Genomic DNA, 25,732 nt, shown 5'->3' with positions numbered 1-25,732 from the left:
ATGTCTGTGTGCTGCCTTAATATCAAAACAACTGCTTCTGCAGCTTGGGTTCTTTGGCTTCTTTGGTTCAATGCACTGCTATATGCTCAAGGATATGTGATAGTAAACTCAGTTTCATGGTCGGTGACCAACGAAGTAGAAGAGGAATTGGACAGCTCCTCCACTGAGGATGCCCTGCCAGCACTGCTGGAAGATACAATTAGCATGTGGAAGCAAAGCTACCCAGCTTCTGCTTACAAAGAAGACAGGGAGATGAAGACCAGACCGGGGCCTGGCACAGCCAAACAGATTTCTTCACCCTCTAGAATGTTTTCCTACAGAAGAGAAAATGATGCAGACACAGAAAGCCCCCCTACTCCTACTGTAGATGTCCTTCAACACAAGCTAGCCAAAGATGCTAGGACGCTAGTCCATCAAAGCAAGTGGGGATTCTTGGCTACTGTGTCAACCATGGAGACGGTAGGTTGCAGTGACAGCTGAGGGTAGACTATATTTTCTCTTTATTAAACCATAAAGAGCATTTGCAGGGGGGTTAAAAAAATATGTCATTTAGATTTATAACACAGCGACATTGTGTTTGTTATGTTGTCTTTGATCTACCATAAAATATTATTAGTAGAATACAATTTTTATATATATAATTTATCATGGTTTGTGTATGCAAATACAGTGATGCTTAGTAATAAATACTGTAAATAAATGTTTACTGGTCTTTTGTAGTCAATGTTTGTTGCAACCATTATACTAATCCAAAAACTGCTGCTGTAAATTTGTTTTATGCATCTACTTGTGTATATATTACATTTCCTTATTTAATCAAGCAAGATACATGTGCAACACAAATCTGTATTATTTTATTAAGCTTAATTGTTGTAGAATTTAAATATATTTTTCTGAATTAACATCTGCTGTAAGACTGTTCTATATATGGTCCTGATTATGTCAAGTGAGATACATAGTTCAAATTTGGATTGTTTTAGGACGATATCCTTTAAAGGGACAGTATACACCAATTTTCATGTAACTGCATGTAACAGGCACTACTATAAAGAAGAATATGCACAGATACTGTTCTAAACATCCAGTAATCAATTTTTAAAACTTTCTTAGAAGCTCCCAGTTTAGCACTGTTGATTAGGTAAGGCTGAGACACCCAGTGAAAGGGTCAGCAGCAGACATTACCCCTCCCCCTTCCCTGCATATGAAAAGACAGATTATACAAACAGGAGCTGCAGGAATCTGTAGACATCAGTATACATCTAAAACATTTTGGCTTTTTTAGGAGTCCGAAAATCAACACAATGTTATTAAAAAATAAGCAAAACTATACATTTTTACAAAAAAACACACCCAGATGTACTATATAAATGGATCATCTACAAAACATTTATGTAAAGACAAATCTAGTGTAGAATTTCCCTTTACTATCTAAAATATTTAACTTTTTTAATGCAGTTAAAAAAAAGATAATATATGTGAAACAACTTACAATAAGTCTGCTAAATTTACTAGCTACTCAACAATGAAAATATTTCTGACTTGAAAATACTTCCAATAGATTTCAGCATGAGAAAAAATGAATATGACATTTAAATCTCTCAGCTCACAGTTACGAGATATAGCCAAGGGTAATGTGGCTTGGGATGCTTTTAAAGGTGTTGTGCATGGCTTCTTGGCTAACCAAAGAGCTGAAAACTATGTACAGCTGGTGAACAACCTTCTACAAAAGTATCATCAATTAGGCTGCAACATGTCACTCAAATTACACTTTCTTGACTCTCATCTGGACTTCTTCCCTGACAACTGCGGCACAGTGAGTGATGAGCACGGTGAGCGGTTCCACCAAGACATTTTAGCAATGGAACGAAGACATCAGGGTAGGTGGAACTCTTCTGTGCTTGCTTACTGCTGTTGGACAGTGACAAGAGATGCCCCAGAAGAGGAGTACAAGCGACAAGCAAAGAGAAGGTGCTCTTGTGACTAGGTCACTATTTCAGATAGTACTTTCAATTGCTGTATGTTCTTTTATTTTGTTTTGTTATTTGCAATTGGTTGATTGATTGGTTGATTGAATGAATGAAAACAACTTTCATTTATGTTGTATCAAGATAATATAACATTGTTGTAATATTGCTTTTCACTATGACTATATTACTGGAGTAAAAGTAGTGTATCTCAAAAACTAGAGCTAATAAAAAAATTCTGAAGTCATACTTGTTTATCAAGACCCAAAATTAGTAAAGTATGACTTTTTTTTTAGTAATGAATCTCATCTAACTTTAGCATGTGACTGGGATAGTAGCTGCACAGCCAGGGATCCTATCTGATCTATCTTGAACATACCCCTAGTCAGGTTTGAGAGATTTCCTGGAGATTGGAATGCTAATTGTAATAGCAGGTGTGCACCTGTAGAGACCCTGGCATTGGTATTATATACAGTATATATAAAATTATATATATATACAATTATGGCTTGATTCTTAAACTATTGTACATTAAAAAATACCCACCTTAAACCATTACATAATATCAGTCAGATTAAGCTTCAATACCCTATTTTTGTATCATTCGCCCTGATGCTCTTGCCAAATTAATAATTTAAATGTTTTTATGTAGCATTCAAGTATTTAAAAGTGCTTATTTTGTTTTCACAGTGTACTTTAGGAAAGCCAAAGTACAGTAAACATGTAGGGAAACATTTCATTTTAGAACAAATTGTTCATTCTTTCAAACGTTCTCATTCTCTTCTGTTTCACAGACCAGAGGATTGCCTTTTGGGCATGTTTTGTTAACCAGTGATGGCCCTTTCAAAAACAGTACAGGCATCCCATTATTTTATGTGACTCCAAAGGCCAGTTTTGTCTCCGATTTGCTGAAAAATTCAGTTTCCTCTTTGACATTTGCAAATCTGGATAGTGATATATGCAGGTATGTAACTTTATTTTAGGGACATTTAAATTAAAGGGACATTAAAAAAAATGCAGACAGAAAATTCTCTGTTAGATAATTTTATTCTAGCATTGTTGCATATAATTATGTGTGTAATCCCTGTATGACTTTAACTAGAGCACAAACTTTTAACTTGTAACTTTTAATGTGACATGATACCCAAATGTTGAAGCATTTGAAAGTGATGCAGCACAGCTGTAAAAAGCTGACTAGAAAATATCACCTGAACATCTCTATGTAAAAAAGGAAGATATTTTACTTCAAAATGTCCTAAGTAATTACACCCTACCGTAAAAAAGACTTTAAGCAGCCAATCAGTATGCTAGTCCCAGGACTTGCAAGGGAGTATGCATCTGGCATGTGCGGGCACAGTCATGTTATGTTCCTATTCAGTTTAAGGAAGTTTACTATGAAATCTCAAGCGATTTCAGTGAAATCTCATGAGATCACAGCAAAGCTTGACCTTAGCACTGCTGACGCTGATTGGCTATTGTTTTTTGTTTTGTTTTTTCAACTTGCAGCTGGACAGCAGCTGAAGTATAACTGTTCACAGAGCACTTAATAGTGTTAGCTGAATACATTTTGAGGTAAAATATTTGTTTTACATAGAGATGTTCAGGTGATATTTTCATCTCAGATTTTTACGGTTATGGTGCATCACTTTCAAGTGTTTTAGCATATGAGTATTATGTCCCTTTAACTTGTAATATGAGTGCAAGGATAAGAGTGCTATTGATTTACCTTGACCAGTGTTTATGCTCCCTATAGCATTAATTTTGTTGCGCTCCATTTATAATCCTAAGCCATAGTTATTTAAAGTCAGCTCCAGAGCAGGAATGCACTACTGGCAGGCAGCTAGATGAAAACATCTGGTGAGTCAATGACAAGGGACAAATGTGTGTAGCCACCAATCACCAGCTAACTCCCAGTAGTGTAGAATATGTACATATTCCTTTTTCAACAAAGGATACCAAAAGAACAAAGACAATTTTAATTAATTTTTTATTTTAAAGGTGTCTAAAATTGCATGCTGTATCTGAATATATTTTAATTTTGACCTTACTTTAACTTTAGGCCTGCAGCAAAGACAGTAAACAGAATGCAGATCTAAATTTCCGTCGTCTAGTTTTTATTTTGTCCACAGACCAGGATCTGTTCTCTGGTCTGTAACAATGCTAAGCATAGGTTCATACATAAGAATAATATATTTAAGTATGATAGTATTCTCATAGTGCCTTAGTGTATCTTAGTGTACATTGTTGGTAAATTTGAGCAGCAAAATGTTATGCTGTCCTGTTAGTTTGAAGTGTTATCGACTTCTGTTTCTCACTATATTAATGTGCACATGATAAAAACACATGTAAGTGTGACCCTAACTATATTCTATTCAATGTTCAGCAATTAGATAGTTTTCATAAGAAAATTAGCATCTAAGAGTATTTTGCTTTGCTACAATAATGTAATGGTATAAAACAATTGTTTTTGCCACCAATAACTCTGATCGATCCAGCTGCAACAGACATATAAATATATTTAAAATCATTTTAAAATCTATTGAATTTACATCTTTGTCACACTTCTGTTTGGTTAATTTATTTTTCTTCATATTTTATTATATTAATTATCTTTTATTATAATAATACTTATATAATTTAATATAATAGTAATTTATTATTTACATATTATTTCAGAAGTTTATATATATATATATATATATATATATATATAAACAGTAAAGTAAAGTTAACTGCAACATCCAGAAATCTCCAAAGTTGAATATTTAAACTTTTAAAGTTCTGACTCCGGAGGGTAAACGTTCATGAACCAACAGGTTAGCAAAAAAAAAAACCACATATGACCTCTCAAAAAACTGATCAAAGTAATACTGATCCAGCAGAAATCCCCCTATACACGCTCTGTGCATTAGCAATAAACTGCAGCATATTAATTCACAGCTCTAGAGAACAGCAGGGTTGTACATATTTTAACCACACACAGGTATTGGGTAATAATCAGGGGGAAACCGTGTTCCCAGGAGGCACTACCGCCTCAACTCACCACCACACGGGTGCACCGATTAACCTCTCGTCTGGTGTGTATATTCAGCGTCCCTTAGACATCAAATCCCCAGAGCTGACTTGATCCAAAAGCTGCAGCGTCTTCGGCAGAGCGTCCCACTATGCGGGAGGGGGTGTGTTCCGATCCTCTCACACCATGTGGTATCCGTGGACCAATCGAAAAGAGGGTCTGTACTGCTTGGAAAAACCTCCGTGAACTTTGGAGCTTAGAGTCCTTAGACCGTTGCTGCAGCCCAGTTAAAAGTACACAGCCAAGAAAAGGATTGTGCAGACAACGGTCAATATAGATAAAACTTCATCTTTATTGTGCAAAACATAAAAGCATTCCAGGGGTCAGCACAAGCACACAACAACACGAATATCCGTTGTCCCTCAGGGCCGAAACATGTTAGCGGACATTCGTGTTGTTGTGTGCTTGTGCTGACCCCTGGAATGCTTTTATGTTTTGCACAATAAAGATGAAGTTTTATCTATATTGACCGTTGTCTGCACAATCCTTTTCTTGGCTGTATATATATATATATATATATATACATATACACACATATATATATCTCAAATCCTTGTATAATGGCACACACAATCATTTACAGCACGCTGGTATATATACAAATAAAATAAAAATACATTTTCTGTGCTACAAAACAATCTATACCTGGCTAATTTATTTTTGCAGTGATTTGAATAGTTAGTGCTGTTGTCATGTTATTTAAAATGACTAATAAATACAGTCTTGTTTATTTGTAGAAAGAGCATCACTGAGCCACAGGATCCAGTATGTGCCACACTGACTGTTACAGGCCAGATAACGGCTGTACCAGTCGAGGAATCTGACTTTGCCAAGAAAGCATTATTCTCCAGGTAAGAACATTAATCTGCAACACTGTAATAAAGTTTTAACACAGTGCTGATTAGTTTTATTGTCCTGCATTCAAAGTCATTCTTGGTGACAAATCGCTCAAGTTCATTCTTTTCATTTTCTTGAGTGGAAAGGAGCCCCCATAAGTAAATATACATTTTTAAATCAAATGTTTACTATTTGCATGAAACGGCTTTTAGCCCTTGTGTAAAATTATTTTTATACAATTTGTTTTAACCCTTACAAGTAATATTATTTGTTTTCTGGGCCTTTTGGACACAATGAAGTTAGGTGCAATAACAAATGCCCACACCTTTCTTGCTTGTATATGTCTGGGGGCTTATGCCATGGAGGAAAAAAAAGACTTAACGTGGCCACTTTTGTTAATATAAAAAGACTGGGCAAAATTTGATAATGGAAGTAAATTTCATGAGATTCGTCATTTGTAATTGCAGTGTCTTGTCTTTTAACTGAATTACATAAAGCTATATAACCCTCTACACATATAGACCCATTTATCAAGCTCTGTATGGAGCTTGTGGGCCGCTGTTTCTGACTCGCCAGAAACAGCAGTTATGAAGCAGCGGTCCATAACCCTGGCGAGTACGATCGGGTTGATTGACACCCCCCTGCTGGTAGCCGATTGGCCGCGAGTCTGCACGGGGCGGCGTTGCACCAGCAGCTCTTGTGAGCTGCTGGTGCAATGCTGAATATGGAGAGCGTATTGCTCTCCACATTCAGCGAGGTCTTGCAGACCTGATCCGCACTGTCGGATCAGGTCCGCAAGACCTTTCATAAATAGGCCTCAGAATGTGGTCAGTATAAAAAAGGCAATGACTTATGGAACTAAACACTTACTTTAACATAGTAAACGGTAGTTGATACTGATCCTGTGCCCCTATGATGTTAAAAAAAATAAACATATTGTGACACACAGGGCTTAACCAACCCTGCAACAGTCACCAGTTTCTCACAGAAATGGTTAACAGACCCCTCCCACCTTAAAGGAACACTCAATCAAAATTAAACTTTCATTATTCAGATAGAGCATGCTATTTTAAACAACTTCCCATTTTACTTCCATTAACAAAATGTGCACAGTCTTTTTATATTTAAACTTTTGGAGTCAACAGCTCCTACTGAGCATGTGGAAGAATAAGTGTGTATGCATTTGTGAATGGATGATGGCTGTCACATGGTACGTGTATGCATTTGTGATTGGCTGATGGCTGTCACATGGTACAGGGGGGGAGTGGAAAAAGACATAACTTTTAAAATTGTCAGAAAAAAAATCTACTACTCATTTGAAGTTCAGACTAAGTGTTATTTCATTGTCTTGTTATCTTGCATTTGTTGATTATGCAAATCTACTGTGTTGACTGGTCCTTTAACTAGTTTGCCACAGTTTAGCCACTCCACGCAGGCCTGTAAATTACTTTAGTGGGTAAAAGGGTTAAAAAACAATCTCTTGTCTGTACTAGACCCAGAAAATGCCCAAACTCCCCTTTAATGCCATCCACACTAAACTAAATCTGCTGCTACCACCTTAAGATTACTATGGGCCGGATTACAAGTGGCACAGTATTTAATGCTCCGGCTCAAGCATTAACTCTGCTAGAAGTAATCTTTTTGCGCATGTCGAGTCAGTGGAGCAAAAAAAACAACCCTACGTCACGCAAACCCGATTGCATATTCTCATGTGCGCTAACCCGACATGAAAATATCAATATTTCACATTCCAATGTTCTTCACATAGAGGGACATGTTCTATTTATTTATGTATAAATACATATTTCTACATATATCTGATGGTATTTTGGTACAATATATATGGTTATATACAAAGCCCTCCACTAATTTTGGCACCCTTGGTAAATATGAGCAAAGAAGGCTGTGAATAATTGTTTTTATTGTTTAACCTTTGGATCTTTTGTTAAAAAATACACAAAATACTCTGCTCTCATAGATATCAAACAATTGCAAACACAACACAGGTTAATAAAAAAAATTAAAAAAAATATTTTTTGTTAAATATATGTGTGGCACAATTATTGGCAACCCTATAAATTCATATGAGAAAAATATATTTGAAGTATATTCTCATTGATATTTTACATTTTTTGTATACCTGGATGACTATGAACAGGAACTTGTTTAACGATGACTTCCTGTATCACAGGGGTATAAATATGAGGTAAACCCCTTTTTGCTCCACTCGTAATCTGGCCCTATATAGGAAATCATAAGGAAAATCCCAAACTAATAGATTAAAAATCCCAAAACACCATTTGGCCAAAACAAAACTAAAAAGTAATAAATAAATTATACTAGTCTCTTAGGGTAAAGTTGTTGAAAGGCAAAAACTTAATAAAGGAAGATTTATTATGAACAAAAAGATTCACAGTGCATTTATATAAAAAAATGTAATTAACAAACACAGATATACACAAAAGCAAAATAATTTTTAGAAATAAAAAACATAATTTATACTTACCTGATAAAAAAAAAAAAAATTCTGGATATGGTGAGTCCACGGAATCATCTTTTACTAGTGGGAATATCACTCCTGGCCAGCAGGAGGAGGCAAAGAGCACCACAGCAAAGCTGCTATATATATCATTTCCCTTACCCATAATCCCCAGTCATTCTGCCAAAGGATAATGGAAAAAGAAGATAACAAAGGTGTAGAGGTGCCTGAAGTTTTAGTAAAAAATAACTGTCTTAAATAAAGGGTGGGCCATGGACTCACCATATCCGGAAAACCATATCCGGAAATAAATAAATTTATCAGGTAAGTATAAATTATGTTTTCTTTCCTAATATATGGTATGGTAATCATCAATTACTAGTGGGAACCAATACCCAAGCTAGAGGACACAGATGATAAGGGAGGGACAAGACAGGTAACCTAAACAGAAGGCACCACTACTTGAAGAAACATCCTCCCAAAAAAAGCCTCAGCTGAGGCAAAGACAAATTATAGAATTTGGAAAAAGTATGAAAAGAAGACCAAGTTGCAGCCTTGCAAATCTGTTCCACAGAAGCTTCATTTTTGAAAACCCAGGAAAAAGAAAACAGCCCTCATAGAATGAGCTGTGAATCTCTCAGGAGGTTGCTACCCAGCAGTGTCATAAGCCAAACAAATAAAACTCCTAAACTAAAAAGAAAAAGAAGTAGCCGTAGCTATCTGTCCCTTTTGTTTCTCAGAGAAACAAACAAACAAAGCAGAAGACTAACAAAAATCCTTAGTCGCCTGTAGATAAAATTTCAATGCCCGCACAACATCTAGGTTGTGCAACAAACACTCCTTATGAGAAGAAGGACAATAACACAAAGAAGAAACAACAATTTCCTGATCAATAATCGTGATTGAAATAACCTTAGGCAGGAAAACCAACTTAGTACGCAGAGCCACCTTATCAGAATGAAAGATAAGATAAGGGAAAACATACTGCAATGCCGAGAATTCAGAAACTCTCAGAGCAGGAGAAATGGCCACAAGAAACAAAACCTTCCAAGAGAACATCTTAAAGGGACACTGAACCCAAATTATTTATTTTGTGATTCAGAGCATGACATTTTAAGCAACTTTCTAATTTACTCCTATTATCACATTTTCTTCATTCTCTTGGTATCTTTATTTGAAATGCAAGACTGTAAGTTTAGATGCCGGCCCATTTTTGGTGAACAACCTTTGTTGTCCTTGCTGATTGGTGGATAAATTCATCCACCGATAAAAAAAGTGCTGTCCAGCGTTCTGAACAAAAAAAAATAGATGCCTTCTTTTTCAAATAAAGATAGCAAGAGAACGAAGAAAATTGATAATAGGAGTAAATTAGGAAGTTGCTTAAAATTGCATGCTCTATCTGATTCACGAATGAAAATATTTGGGTTCAATGTCCCTTTAATATCTAAAGAATGCATAGGCTCAAACGGAGCCTGCTGAAAAACTTTAAGAACAAGGTTAAGACTCCAAGGAGGAGTAACAGGTTTAAACACAGGCCTGATTCTGACCAAGGCCTGACAAAAAGATTTCACATCTGGCACATCGGCCAGGCACTTATGCATCAAAATAGATAGAGCAGAAATCTGACCCTCAGAGAACTAGCCGCCAAACCCTTCTCCGGGTCCTCTTGAATAAAGGAGAAAATCATAGGAATCCTGACTCTACTCTAAAAGTAGCCTATGGATTCACACCAATAAACATATATATACCATATCTTATGATAAATTTTCCTAGTAACAGGCTTATGAGCCTGTATTAAGGTCTCAATGACCGACTCAGATAAACCACGCTTAAAAAAATGTAAGCATTCAATCTCCAAGCAGTCAGCTTCAAATAAACAAGATTTGGATGAAGAAAGACTCTGAATGAGGAGGTCCTTCCTCAGAGGTACTCTCCACAGAGGCAGAGATGACATTCCCACTGGGTCTGCATACCAGGTCCTGCGAGGCCAAGCCGGTGCTATGAGAATCACCAACACCCTCTCCTGTTTGATCCAAGCAAAGATTCTTGCCAAGAGAACAAACAGAGAAAACAGGTATGCTAAACTGAAATTCCAAAGGACCGCCAGAGCATCTATCAGGAAAAACCTGTGGATCTCTTGACCTCGAGCTGTACCACAGGAGCTTAGCATTCTGCTGAAAAGCCCTGAGATACAGATCTGGCTGTCCCCAATTGAGGAATAAAACTGGAAAAACACCTTTGGGTGGAGTTCCCACTCCCCCGGATGAAAAACATAATTTATGCTTACCTGATAAATTTATTTCTCTTGTGATGTATCAAGTACACGGATTCATACATACTTGTAGGATATTCTCCTTCCTAACAGGAAGTGGCAAAGAGAGCACCCACAGCAGAGCTGTCTATATAGCTCCTCCCTTAGCTCCGCCCCCCCCAGTCATTCGACCGAAGGCTAGGAAGAAAAAGGAGAAACTATAGGGTGCAGAGGTGACTGAAGTCTTTTAAATAAAAATATACTTCCTGTCTTAAATAAACAGGGCGGGCCGTGGACTCGACACATCACACGAGAAATAAATTTATCAGGTAAGCATAAATTATGTTTTCTCTTGTAAGATGTATCGAGTCCACGGATTCATCCATACTTGTGGGATACCAATACCAAAGCTTTAGGACACGGATGAAGGGAGGGACAAGAAAGGTACCTTAAACGGAAGGCACCACTGCTTGTAGAACCTTTCTCCCAAAAATAGCCTCCGAAGAAGCAAAAGTATCAAATTTGGAAAATTTGGAAAAAGTATGAAGCGAAGACCAAGTCGCCGCCTTACAAATCTGTTCAACAGAAGCCTCATTTTTAAAAGCCCATGTGGAAGCCACTGCTCTAGTAGAATGAGCAGTAATTCTTTTAGGAGGCTGCTGGCCATCAGTCTCATAAACCAAACGGATTATGCTTTTCAGCCAAAAGGAAAGAGAGGTAGCCGTAGCCTTTTGACCTCTCCGTTTACCAGAATAAACAACAAACAATGAAGATGTTTGACGGAAATCTTTAGTTGCTTGTAAGTAGAACTTTAAAGCACGAACCACATCATGATTGTGCAACGGACGTTCCTTCTTTGATGAAGTTGTAGAAAACAAAGAATTGCCCAAGCACCAAGGGTGTAACAAAACTTGTTTGTAGGTGTGCCAACTATTGGACCTGCACCAAGGTCCCAAGAAGTCAGTCCAAAAATAATGATATAGCTGCACCACCAACTGTATTAAAACAACGTTTCGGGCCCATGTCCTTATTCATGTCTGAGACATGAATAAGGACATGGGTCCGAAACGTTGTCTGTTTTAAGTGGCACAATAAAATCATGATGTTTTAATACAGTTGGTGGTGCAGCTATATCATTATTTTTGGACTGCCTTCTTTGATGAAGGATTAGGACACAGTGAAAGAACAACAATCTCCTGATTGATATTCCTATTAGAAACAACCTTAGGATGAAACCCAGGTTTGGTAAGTAAAACCACCTTATCTGCATGGAAAACAAGATAAGGTGAGTCACACTGTAAAGCAGATAACTCAGAAACTCTTCGAGCCGAAGAGATAGCTACTAAAAACAGAACTTTCCAAGATAGAAGCTTAATATCTATGGAATCAAACGGAACCCCTTGAAGAACTTTAAGAACTAAGTTTAGGCTCCATGGCGGAGCCACAGGTTTGAATACAGGCTTGATTCTGACTAAAGCCTGACTAAACGCTTGAACGTCTGGGACATCTGCCAGACGCTTATGTAAAAGAATAGACAATGCAGAAATCAGTCCTTTTAAGGAACTAGCTGATAATCCCTTCTCCAATCCTTCTTGGAGAAAAGATAATATTCTAGGAATCCTAATCTTACTCCATGAGTAACCCTTGGATTCACACCAATAAAAATATTTGCGCCAAATCTTATGATAGATCTTCCTGGTGACAGGCTTTCTAGCCTGAATCAGGGTATCAATGACCGACTCAGAGAAACCACGCTTTGATAAAATCAGGTGTTCAATCTCCAAGCCGTCAGGTGCAGAGAAATTAGATTTGGATGGTTGAAAGGACCTTGGATTAGAAGGTCCTGCCTCATTGGCAGAGTCCATGGTGGAACCGATGACATGTCCACTAGGTCTGCATACCAAGTCCTGCGTGGCCACGCAGGCACTATCAGAATCACCCAAGCTATTTCCTGCTTGATTCTGGCAACCAGACGTGGGAGGAGAGGAAACGGTGGAAATACATAGGCCAGATTGAAGGACCAGGGCACTGCTAGAGCATCTATCAGTACCGCCTGGGCATCCCGGGACCTGGACCCATAACGAGGAAGTTTGGCATCAGACCCAATTCTGGTGTGCCCCAAAGCTGAGTCAGCTGGGCAAATACCTCTGGATGGAGCTCCCACTCCCACAGATGAAAAGTCTGACGACTTAGGAAATCCGCCTCCCAGTTCTCTACCCCTGGGATATGGATTGCTGAGAGATGGCAAGAGTGATCCTCCACCCATCGGATTATTTTGGTTACCTCCATCATCGCTAGAGAACTCTGTGTTCCTCCTTGATGATTGATATAAGCTACAGTCGTGATGTTGTTCGACTGAAATCTGATGAATTTGGCCGCAGCTAGCTGAGGCCACGCCTGAACCGCATTGAATATTGCTCTCAGTTCTAGAATGTTTATCGGGAGGAGAGTTTCCTCCTGAGACCATAAGCCCTGTGCTTTCAGGGAGTTCCAGACTGCACCCCAGCCTAGCAGGCTGGCATCTGTCGTTACTATGAGCCACTCTGGCCTGCGGAAACACATTCCCTGAGACAGGTGGTCCTGAGACAACCACCAGAGAAGAGAGACTCTGGTCTCCTGGTCCAGATGCAGTTGAGGAGATAAATCTGCATAATCCCCATTCCACTGTTTGAGCATGCATAGTTGCAGTGGTCTGAGGTGTAGGCGGGCAAAAGGAACTATGTCCATTGCCGCTACCATGAGTCCGATTACCTCTATACACTGAGCCACTGATGGCCGATGAATGGAATGAAGACCTCGGCAAGTGGTTAAGAGTTTTGACTTTCTGACCTCCGTCAGAAATATTTTCATTTCTACCGAGTCTATTAGAGTCCCTAGGAAGGAAACTCTTGTGAGAGGGAAGAGAGAACTCTTTTTTATGTTCACCTTCCACCCGTGAGATCTCAGAAAAGCCAATACGATGTCTGTGTGAGACTTGGCTAGCTGGAAAGTCTATGCCTGAATTAAGATGTCGTCTACATAAGGCGCCACTGCTATGCCCCGCGGTCTTAGAACCGCCAAAAGGAACCCTAGCACCTTTGTGAAAATTCTGGGAGCCGTGGCCAACCCGAAGGGAATGGCCACGAACTGGTAATGCCTGTCCAGAAAGGCGAATATGAGGAATTGATGATGATCTCTGTGAATAGGGATGTGTAGGTACGCATCCTTTAAGTCCACGGTAGTCATATATTGACCCTCCTGGATCAACTGTAGAATAGTCCGAATAGTCTCCATCTTGAATGATGGTACTCTGAGGAACTTGTTTATAATTTTGAGATCCAAGATTGGTCTGAAAGTTCCCTCTTTTTTGGGAGCTACAAACAGGTTTGAGTAAAACCCTAGCCCTTGTTCCGCTTTTGGAACTGGGCGGATCACTCCCATGGTATGTAGGTCTTCTACACAGCGTAAGAACACCTCTCTCTTTGTCTGGTTTGCAGACAATTGAGAAATGTGAAACCTCCCCCTTGGGGGAGAGTCTTTGAAGTCCAGAAGATATCCCTGGGACACAATTTCTAAAGCCCAGGAATCGTGGATATCTCTTGCCCAAGCCTGAGCGAAGAGAGAGTCTGCCCCCTACTAGATCCGGTCCCGGATCGGGGGCTACCCCTTCATGCTGTCTTAGAGGCAGCTGCAGGCTTCTTGGCCTGTTTACCCTTGTTCCAAGTCTGGTTAGGTTTCCAGACTGACTTGGATTGGGCAAAATTCCCCTCTTGCTTTGCAGCAGGGGAAGCTGAAGTGGGACCACCCTTGATGTTCCGAAAGGAACGAAAATTATTTTGTTTGGTCCTCATTATATTTGTTTTATCCTGAGGGAGGGCATGGCCTTTCCCTCCAGTGATGTCTGAAATAATCTCTTTCAGTTCAGGCCCGAATAGGGTCTTTCCTTTGAAAGGGATGCTCAAAAGATTAGATTTTGATGATACATCAGCAGACCAGGACTTAAGCCATAACGCCCTGTGTGCTAAAATGGCAAAACCTGAATTCTTTGCCCCTAATTTAGCCAGTTGAAAAGCGGCATCTGTAAAGAAAGAATTAGCCAACTTAAGGGCCTTAAGTCTATCCATAATATTCTCTAATGGAGTCTCCATCTGAAGAGCCTCTTCTAGAGCCTCGAACCAGAAAGCAGCTGCAGTAGTTACAGGAACAATGCACGCAATAGGTTGGAGAAGAAAACCTTGATGAACAAAATTTTCTTCAGGAGACCCTCTAATTTTTTATCCATAGGATCTTTGAAAGCACAACTGTCTTCAATAGGTATAGTTGTACGCTTACAAAGAGTAGAAATAGCTTCCTCCACCTTAGGGACCGTTTGCCACGAGTCCTGCATGGTGTCAGATATGGTAAACATTTTCTTAAAAACAGGAGGGGGAGCGAAAGGAATACCTGGTCTATCCCACTCCTTAGTAACAATATTCACAATCCTCTTAGGGACTGGAAAAACATCAGTGTAAACAGAAACTTCTAAGTATTTGTCCATTTTACACAATTTCTCTGGAACCACTATAGGGTCACAATCATCTAGAGTCGCTAATACCTCCCTGAGCAATAAGCGGAGGTGTTCAAGCTTAAATTTAAAGGCCTTGATATCAGAATCTGTCTGAGGGAGCGTCTTTCCTGAATCAGAAATTTCTCCCTGAGATAACAAATCCCTTACCCCTACTTCAGAACATTGTGAGGGTATGTCAGATACGGCTACTAAAGCGTCAGACGGCTCAGCACTTGTTCTTAACCCAGAGCTGTCACGCTTTCCTTGTAAACCAGGCAGTTTAGAGAAAACCTCTGTAAGAGTTTTATTCATAACTGTGGCCATGTCTTGTAAAGTAAATGAATTTGACTAGAGGTACTTGGCGTCACTTGTGCGGGCGTTACTGGTTGTGACACTTGGGGAGAGCTAGATGTCAAACACTCATTTCCTTCTGTCTGAGAATCATCTATAGCTATATTTTTAAGTGCTAAAATATGCTCTTTATAATTTATAGACATATCAGTGCAAGTGGGACACATTCTAATAAGAGGTTCCACAATAGCTTCACACACATTGAACAGGGATATTCCTTGGTGTCAGACATGTTAAACAGGCTAGTAATGTAACAAGCAAGCTTGGAAAACACTTTAATCAAAGCAAATAACAAAAAAACGGTACTGTGCCTTTAAGAGAAAAAAAGCTGCACAAACTCTACAAAACAGTGTAAAAAAGCAGTAAACTCAACAAAATTTTTACAGTAGCATCATAAAGCCTTAGTAACTTTGCACAGCTATGCAAATATGCAAATAAACAATTAACCCCTTAATGTAAAAACCGGATTGACAAAACGTCAAAAAACGTTCAGCACCTTGCCACAGCTCTGCTCTGCTGTGGCGCCTACCTGCCCTTTAGGAACGATTTGTGGGGAAATTTGTGGGGGAAAAAACTTCTTTACCGCCCTCAAACACAGTAGGAACCTCTGGAGAAGCAGCTGGATGTCTCTGAGGAAAAGAAACTGTGCAACTGAGGCGTGAAAATAGGCCCCTCCCACCTCACTCAATGTTATGGGGCCTAAAAGAAACACAACAGAGTGTTTCTTAAACTAGCCATGTGGGTTAATAACCCTTAAACAAGCCACAAAGATCCCTTAAAGTCCCTCAAAAAACGTTATATTTGCAATAAAATAAAAACGTTTTTTTTTTCTATCAGTGTCACCAGTAACTAATGAGCCCTTTATGCAAGCTGGGATTCCTACTAAGTGTCTGAATACAGCTTACCCTTCCCTCATGGGGATATTGCCAGCCTTTTCTAGAAATAACACAGTCTGTCTAGGAAAAAATAGACTGAACATACCTTAAAGCAGTTTAGCCTGCAAACTGTTCCCCCAACTGAAGTTTTCCTGTACTCTTCAGCCTTTGTGAGAAAAGCAGTGGATTTTAGTTACAAAGTGCTAAAATCATCATCCTCCTTGCAGAAATCGTCATCCCTTTTCTGCCAGAGAGTAAATAGTACACACCGGTACCATTTAAAATAACAAACTTTTGCTTGAGAAAATAAAAACTAACATTTTTGTCACCACATTCACTTTACACTTCCTAGCAGTTAAGCAGGCAAAGAGAATGACTGGGGGGCGGAGCTAAGGGAGGAGCTATATAGACAGCTCTGCTGTGGGTGCTCTCTTTGCCACTTCCTGTTAGGAAGGAGAATATCCCAAAAGTATGGATGAATCCATGAACCCGATACATCTTACAAGAGAAAGTCTGTCAGCTCAGAAAATCCACTTCCCAATTGACCACTCCTTGGAATATGGATCTTAGATAGACAACAGTTGTGGGCCTTTGCCCACTGAATAATTCAGGCCACCTCTGACATGACCAAGGAATTCTGAATTCCCCCCTGGAGGTACTGAAATCTGAAAAACCAGGCTAAAGCTAACTGAGACCAGACCAGAAAAACATTGAAAATTGCTCTCAGCTCTAGAATGTTTATGGGGAGAACTGACTCCTCCTGAGTCCATAAACCCTGAACCTTCAACAAGCCCCAGACTGCTCCCCAACCTAGAAGGCTGGCACCCATGGTTACAATCACCCAGGAGGGTCTGCAAAAGCAAGTTCCCTCAGAGAGGTGTTCCTGAGTCAACCAACACAGAAGAGAGTCCTTTGACTCCTGATCCAGATCTATTTGTGAAGATAGATCCACATAGTCTCTGTTCCATTGTCTGAGAATGCAAAACTGCAGAGGCTTGAGATGGAACCGAGCAAACAGAATGATGTCAAAGGAAGTCACCATCAGATCAATTACCTCCATACATTGAGCCACTGACGGCCGAGGAGAGGACTGAAGGGCAAGACAAGACAAACTTTGTCTTTCTGACCCCTGTCATAAAAATCTACATTAATAGGGAGTCTAATATGGTCCCTAAGAACACTACCCTTGTAGCAGGAACCAGAGAACCTTTTCCCAGAATCACCTTCCATCCGTGGGAGCGAAGAAAAGACAACAAGATCTCCAAATGAGATATTGCTTGTTGAAAAAACAGCACCTGAACCAGAAAGTCATCCAGATAGTTGCCACTGCAATGCTTTAAAATTGAAAGTGATTGTCCAGAAAGGCAAACCTCAGAAACTTCTGATGATCCTTATGAATAAAAACATGAAGGTATGCATCCTGTAGGTCTATGGTTGTCAATAATTGACCCTCTTGGACCAAGGGAAGGATGGAAACAAACAGTCTCCATCTTGAAGGTTGGTACTCTGAGAAATTAGTTTAAACACTTCAAATTTAGATTTGGTCTGAAAATTTAGAATTGGTCTGGAAGAGCAACAAACTGGTAATGCTTGTCTAGAAAACAGAATCTCAGAAACCGATAATGGTCTGGATGAATTGGAACCTGAAGATAAGCATCCTGTAAGTCTATTGTGGACATAAAATGCCCTTGCTGAACAAAAGGCAGAGTATTATATAAGGTTAAAAAAGCAAAGTCCATAAAATAAGCACTTTATATATTTTTTATAAATAAATTGCACTTTATAACTTTTTGTTGCTGTTTAAATTAAAAAAAGCCACTTGTTTTAATGTAAATGTTTCAATAGTTATGTGCACTAAATGCTTAGTGTTACAAATGAGCAATTTAAATGTGTTTTTCGTTAAAAATAGCACTTTTTTTTTATTTATTTTTTTAATAATTTTTATTGAGGTTCATAAATAGGTTTACAAACAATTATCATTTGAAACAAGATACAAATCGTAGTACTACAACATTTTACGGTACGTATTCAAACTAAACATATAAGAGCTGCATCTATTTCCATAGAATCTTGAGCTTAGTACAGGAGCATGTCAAATATCCTAACATATGTTTATAATCCAATTTGTTGTTGTAGCCTAGTATCTAACAATCAAAAGAAAAAGAAAAAAAAAAAAGAAGGAACCTCAGATTTTCACTTTTTTCCATTCCTTTAGAAATAGTTCCCTTAATGAGCCTTTAGGACCTCCCGGGCCCAATTCTTTACATAAGTGTTGCATAGGGAAGAGTAGTAACATAATAAACAACAGTGAACACTAAACATAAACAACCTGCTGATATGAGGACGAAAAAAAACATTGCAGGGATGTTACAATTATTGAATAACTTATCAGGTTGTTGCCTGAATGAATATAAGTGATATTATACTAAAATTGTATGAAGGAACATTTTCCCGCAATGAAAAGAAGAATAACATATAAGTCTGTTATAGCGGGGGAAGATAGATATTGAAATAGAAGTAGAACTACCGTATGGCTTAAAGTTTATATATATAGATTCCTTATTATAAAAATGCACAGTTATGCAATATGAAGCAAGGATATAAGGTTCAAACTTCAATACATAAGAAAAAAAAAAAAAATATGATTACATTTGCGGTATTTATCGAGGAAACCGCATTAACATACGTCAAGCATATTTACGGATGCCTGAGTATATTGGTGGTAGGGGGGAGCTATATATATATAAACATAAAAAACAAGAGTAGGAACTAGTTATGAAAACAACAGAAATATTAAGTAAGACCTCTGGGGCGCACGGTTGGCATACAGTGATATGGTGGGAGTGATAACTAAGTATATTCTTGGCATGATAGCTAGTAGTATCAACCTTGATTAAAAAAAAGAAAAAAAAAATTATCTCTAAGCTGGAGTAATGTAACTATATATACGGCGTATATTAGCTCACAAAAGGTTGCCGGAAGTTACTTTAAATAGTCAGACCCAGGTGGGGTGGAAAACAACAGAAATATATGCAAAACTTAAATTTGTGGATTGGGGGGGGAGTGAAGGGTGGCAATACAAGCAATTAGCTTGGGACGTTAGACAGATGACTGATAAGGGTTACTATGGAGGATATAAATATTACCACTATAATATAGATATACTGCTGAAACAAGCAATCTTAGGGAAAGCAGTATTAGAAATAATATATATAACCTCCTCAATTCTATGTAGGTTATAACAAGTGATGTTAAAGGCGTGTGAGAACTATTCATTAACTAGTTATGTTGAGCTTAAGTACAAATATTAGGAGGCCAAGCAAATATTCCCAGAGTATGCACATTGAATTCATATTATTGGAGAGTTTGAGAGGTCATGTACTGTACCACCCCGCCGCGTGGGCATGGGCCCTATGCCACACAGCTAGGCAAAGCACAGTTTTAGACAGATATGCATACAGGTGATATGTATAGTAATAAGCTAGAGAAACATGCATCAGAGCAATTTCCATCATAAGGATTTGAGATATTTTATAAGACACTTAGATGTCATAAGTATGGATATTATGGTCCCAAAAGCAAGGTATAGGGGTACAAGGAGTATCAAGCACAAAGCATTGTGGTGAACAAGATTATAATGGAACATGACTCCCCTCTAGCGGTGGAAATGGCTATTACACACCATACCTAAAAATTTTATTTGAAAACCAAATTCTGCACTATAGCTTGTTTTAAAATATGTGGTTCAAACAATATAATTTTATATGACCTAGGAAAATCAGCATGGTGAATGCATTCTTAATAAACTAATAAAACAGATATTACACTGCAAATTTCTAATTAACGCCGGCCCTAGGACCAGCAGTGAACAGAAGCAAACACAATTCGCCAGGTAACCAATGTCCCTCTGAAACTTTGATGCTTAGCTCAGCCGACATATCCATTATATGTACTGTGCGTAAAGTAGGAAGGCTAAACTACAAACTTTAAACCTAGGTATATATAAGTGTGCATTCAATATTACCTAAATAAAACAGAAGAGTGCAGTAGACAATATTTACGTATATCAATACCGAACAAATTATGATCTCCAAGTCAGCTACAGTATAAAGTCTTTCCAATGATCGACATTTAGGAGTGGGAAAATTGTCCAGCTTGTAAATAAAAGTAGTCACATAGATATGCGTTAACTCACTCCGCATACCCTTTATCCAAAATCCAAACGGCCCCGAATAGTAGCATACACAGGGTCTCAGTGACTCCCAGGCAGGATCCAAGATAGCTGAGAGCCATAATTAGCAATCCGCGGCTTTAGCCCACTCCGGAACGGTTCTGACATTGCACCACTATCATTAGAAGCACAGAACCAGTATTAGCAGCTATGCCCCACCAGGGCTTTCCATTCCCCAAATGGCAGGTAAGCGATAGCAGATGAGTGATCTGTTGTGTGTTGTGGATTACCAAATCGCTCCCAAAAATGACTGTAATGTCCGAACTCTGCATGTGTGAAATCTTTTCCTCCAGAGTGGGGATCTCTCCGACACAGCCAGCCTCTTTAGCGCACAATGTAGGGCCATCGCAAGTGCTGACCTCAAAAGGGCTCCACAGCTGTACCTGATGTTCCAAATCATGACAAGCTGAAACTTCTTGCCCTGTTGCCGCTGCAAGTGCCTGCGACAATTTAGAAAAATGGGTATCAATTAGGGCCTTGATTTCTTTGTCCCACGAGGACAGCGCCATTTTAGATTTCTCGGTCCGATGAATCCCCATGCAGGTTGCTTCGTCTCACTGTTAAACTACAGAGATTAGGGTTGCAATATTCCCGGGCACGTAGTACCAAGAGCTTGTAAAGTTGTGGTTGGTCTCTGAGTAGTGATGAACTGCATAATGGAGCTAATTAGCCTAGTTTATTATGTCCATAGCTAGGAGCTCTGCAAAACTGCGACCATCTTCTTCATGAGCTAGCTCCGCCCCCCCTCAAAAATAGCACTTTATTATGGTTTTGTTGTGTGTTTTTTTTATATTTTACTTTATTTTTTCATACTGATCAAAATACAGTGACTATAGGGAGTTGGAAATTTTAAATGTTTTTGTCACTTAAGTATTATACTTGCCATGTTTGGTATACAGTTAAATAAGAAATGGTGGGGGGGCTCTTTGTCCTAAAATGCCTGGGACTCTTTTTGGTCCCAGTCCGGCCCTGCAGCCCGGAGTATGATAAATCTACCACTCTATCTGAATTACATTTTTTTTACTCTACTCTTCCTTTAGTTTGTAGTTGCAGGCTTGCATGATTGTGCTCTCTAGCTGTATGTTCAACTTTAAGGATTAAATGTATTTTAGAGGATCAGAGTGCATATAAAATTAGAGCATTTATTTAAAGGACCACTAAACACAACAGAATATCATAATCACTCAATGCATAATAAAAAGACAATGCAAAAGCATACCCCCCAACTGTCCTGATTTTGCGGGACAGTCACGATTTTAGGGGTCTGTCCCGCTGTCCCGGTTTCTAGCCATCTGTCCCGCATTGCCCCATGCATTAAAAAAAAATAAATTATTGGGCACATACTCAGAAGCAGCTGGCTTTTCTCTCCAAGGGTTATATACCTGTTAGATTCTTTGTGGAAAATTAATGGTGTGTGGGTTAAGCAGGAGTAGGAAGGCTGTATACCCTCTGACCTCAGGTAATGGTGACCTCTCTAACCTACCTCTGGGAGTGATGACGTCTAACCCCTGGTGATAATACTAGCATGCCTTCAGTTTTATATGATGAGCAGTGCTAACACCAGGGTAACGAACAGTGGCAGCCTCAGACTGCCAGCTAATGTGCTTGCCACTCCCAGGACCCCATACAATGAGTTACAGATACCCATATATGATATAGTGTGTGTCTGTATCTACAAGTGTGTATGTGTGTATCTGCATGTATAAGTGTAAGCTGTGTAGTGTGTGTGTGTGTATCTGTATGTATAAGTGTGTGTGTATCTGCATGTATAAGTGTGTGCTATGTAGTGTGTGTGCCTGCATGTATAAATGTAAGCTATGACGTGTGTGTATCTGCATGTGTAAGCGTATACTATGTAGTGTGTGTGTGTATCTGCATGTATAAGTGTAAGCTATGTAGTGTGTGTATATCTGCATGTATAAGTGTATGCTATGTAGTGTGTGTGTCTGCATGTATAAATGTAAGCTATGACGTGTGTTTATCTGCATATATAAGTGTATACTATGTAGTGTGTGTGTATCTGCATAATATATAAGTGTATACTATGTAGTGTGTGTGTATCTGCATGTATATGTGTATGCTATGTAGTGTGTGTGTTTCTGCATGTATAAGTGTATGCTATGTAGTTTGTGTGTTTCTGTATGTATAAGTGTATGCTATGTAGTGTGTGTGTATCTGTATGTGTAAGCAGGGCCGCCACTAGGAATTTTGGGGCCCCTGACTTAACCATTGATCAGGCCCCCCCCCCTTGACATGTGCAATTTTTGACCAAGTTACTAAAACGTATATGCACTTTATTCTTAAGTGTCTATTTAAACTTGGAAATGTTGTAAAGGTAGTAACATACAAACACACAGACACACTCATACATTGAAACACACACTCACACATAAGGATTCACATATAGACACTCTAGCAGACACGCAAAGAAACACACTCAGACACCCAAACAGACAATCAGCACTTGTTTACATTGACCTGACAAGTAATGAGGTAGACTAAAGTTTTGTAAAAAAAAAAAAAAAAAAAAGGAGATTTAGAAAACAAAATATGGAGTTCTGATTATCTTTTTGTAAAGGAAGATGCCAACTAAATGATGACAACAGCATGCAGTGGCTGAAAGGAAGGGCCCTGAACTGCCTAAACAATAATTTAAAGGTTAAATGATGGATTGGTGACTTCCGGAAAGGTCTTATTAGTCTCAAAGTCTGTAGAAAGATGTGAATAATCAGTAGTAAGGTCAAAATTTCCTAAAAAGGAACAGACAATGGACACACACAAACTCAAACTTGCACATACACCCAAGGAAACACCGACAGAGACAGCCTCAGAAAACACACAAAGACACACACACAGAGAAACTCACAGAAAACACACAAAGACATACACACACAGAGAGACAACCACATAAAACACAGAAAGAAGTTACAATCCGAAATTGCACAAAGAAATAAAAAAACATTTGCTAAATAAGTGCTACCCTCTCTGCAAATGAAAGTGATCTGCTGTCTGACTCAGACACACACTGTACAAAGTGCCAAGTCTGTCTCACACTGTGCATAGTGGTTTAGTGCACACTCAGAAATCCTCTCAAATGCTAATACTTTACTCCTTGTAAAAACATTTCCCATGCTCAATTAGTACTCTGCTATAGTACCCACTGGTGGGTGCCAAAATTTAAAAAAAAAAATTTTTTTTTTTTTTTTTTTTTAGTTCTTGCCTCACGGGGCCCCCCTGGCCCACTGGGCCCCTGACAGGAGTCACCCCTGTCACCCCCTGATGGTGGCCCTGTGTGTAAGTGTAAGCTATGTAGTGTGTGTGTGTATATCTGCATGTATAAGTGTATGCTATGTAGTGTGTGTGTGTATCTGTATGTATAAGTGTATGCTATGTAGTGTGTGTGTATCTGTATGTGTAAGTGTATGCTATGTAGTGTGTGTGTGTATCTGTATGTATAAGTGTATGCTATGTAGTGTGTGTGTATCTGCCTGTATAAGTGTATGCTATGTAGTGTGTGTGTGTATCTGTATGTATAAGTGTATGCTATGTAGTGTGTGTGTATCTGTATGTGTAAGTGTATGCTATGTAGTGTGTGTGTGTATCTGTATGTATAAGTGTATGCTATGTAGTGTGTGTGTGTATCTGTATGTGTAAGTGTAAGCTATGTAGTGTGTGTGTATCTGCCTGTATAAGTGTATGCTATGTAGTGTGTGTGTATCTGCCTGTATAAGTGTATGCTATGTAGTGTGTGTGTGTGTATCTGTATGTATAAGTGTATGCTATGTAGTGTGTGTGTATCTGCATGTGTAAGTGTATGCTATGTAGTGTGTTACTGTGCATTTTTGCTAACTTTAAAGGCCAGAATCTAGAATATTAATGGGGAATGCAGAGAGCAGTTTTAAAGAATTTATTATTAAATGTCCAATTAAGATAAAAATATTTAGCACTGTCTTTGCAAAGGTTAATTAAATACAGAGCTCACATAGCCATACCAGTGGTCTGAGCTTGTGTTTGATTTGCTGCCTAAGAGTATTAAACTATATGACTTCATTTAGAATTGTATTTATATTACATTGGTCTTATGATTTTTTTTAAGCCCCGCCCCTGCTCCTGCCCACCACATTTAAATATTTTGCCGCGGGGGGGTGGGGGGGTGGGTGGAGTGTCCCTCTTTTGAATTTTGAAATGTCGGGTGGTATGCTAAAGCACTTATCTTGAATTTGAAGTAACTAATAGATTTCTTTCTGACACGTTTTAAAGTCAGTTCTATTCTCCCTCCCACTGCATCATGTGACAGCCATCAGCTAATTACAAAATGCATATACTGTATGTATATTCTGTGCATCTTACACATGCTCAGTAGATGCTAGTGCCCCATAAAGTGTGCACATGTAGATAATGGAAGTTCATTGAAAGTTGTATGAAATTGTGTTCTCTATCTGAATATTGGTTTATTGTATTACAATTAATTTAACAAAGAATGCTTTTATTTTTCCAGGCATCAAATAATGAGGAAGTGGTCTCCGAATTATAACTGGTTGTTCCTGAAGATGAACCCTGAGCATATCTACGTTACTAATTGTTATGGAGGCACATTCAATATCTCCTTGGACGATTATTACAGATTAAGCCCTTACTAAGCTATGAGATGCTCCTCAGCTTCTTTCAGCACAGAAATACATTGATAATCAGATACCAGGTGGCAATTTGTGTTGGGGGATATTTACAATGAACAGACAGTTTTGAGATTTGCATTAAGGTTGTTAAAATCATACGGTCACTGCCAAAAATAGCCACAAGCAACCTGGACAGCAAGTTAAAGCTTCAGGCAAAGCATTGTAGCCTAACACACAACAGTGATTTTATTACTACCTTAATACATTACAGACTGAGCGCAATGTAAAATGCCAAATTGTGTTTTTTTTTTTAAAAAAGTATTACCACCTTAAGGACCAGTTAAAAGTGCAAAATATCAGCAAAATCATCCTGAACAGCAGAAGTAAAATTTATATAATCAATTTGCCTCTTTTTCTTGCTTGAGTTTATTGTATTTTTTATTTTATTTTTATTTTTAAAGGATTAGACTATGGGGCCGATTTATCAGGGGCCAAATGGCCCCTGATGCCCGAAACAGCAATTATGAAGC

General features: G+C 38.7%; 1 protein-coding gene across 1 annotated transcript; it reads left to right on the top strand.

The window, feature by feature from the left end:
• Positions 1-25,604, top strand: CREG2 (cellular repressor of E1A stimulated genes 2). The gene is made up of 4 exons (XM_053705446.1): positions 1-459; positions 2,759-2,928; positions 5,775-5,888; positions 25,085-25,604. The coding sequence occupies exons 1-4, from the start codon at positions 1-3 to the stop codon at positions 25,224-25,226; spliced, it is 885 nt and encodes a 294-aa protein (XP_053561421.1). The 3' UTR covers positions 25,227-25,604.
• The last annotated feature ends 128 nt before the right edge of the window (positions 25,605-25,732 follow it).

Source organism: Bombina bombina, chromosome 3, assembly GCF_027579735.1.
Source record: "Bombina bombina isolate aBomBom1 chromosome 3, aBomBom1.pri, whole genome shotgun sequence".
NCBI classification, from domain to species: Eukaryota; Metazoa; Chordata; class Amphibia; order Anura; family Bombinatoridae; genus Bombina; species Bombina bombina.
The sequence above is the reverse complement of the archived record's forward strand: the minus strand, read 5'-3'. Positions and strand labels throughout refer to the sequence as shown.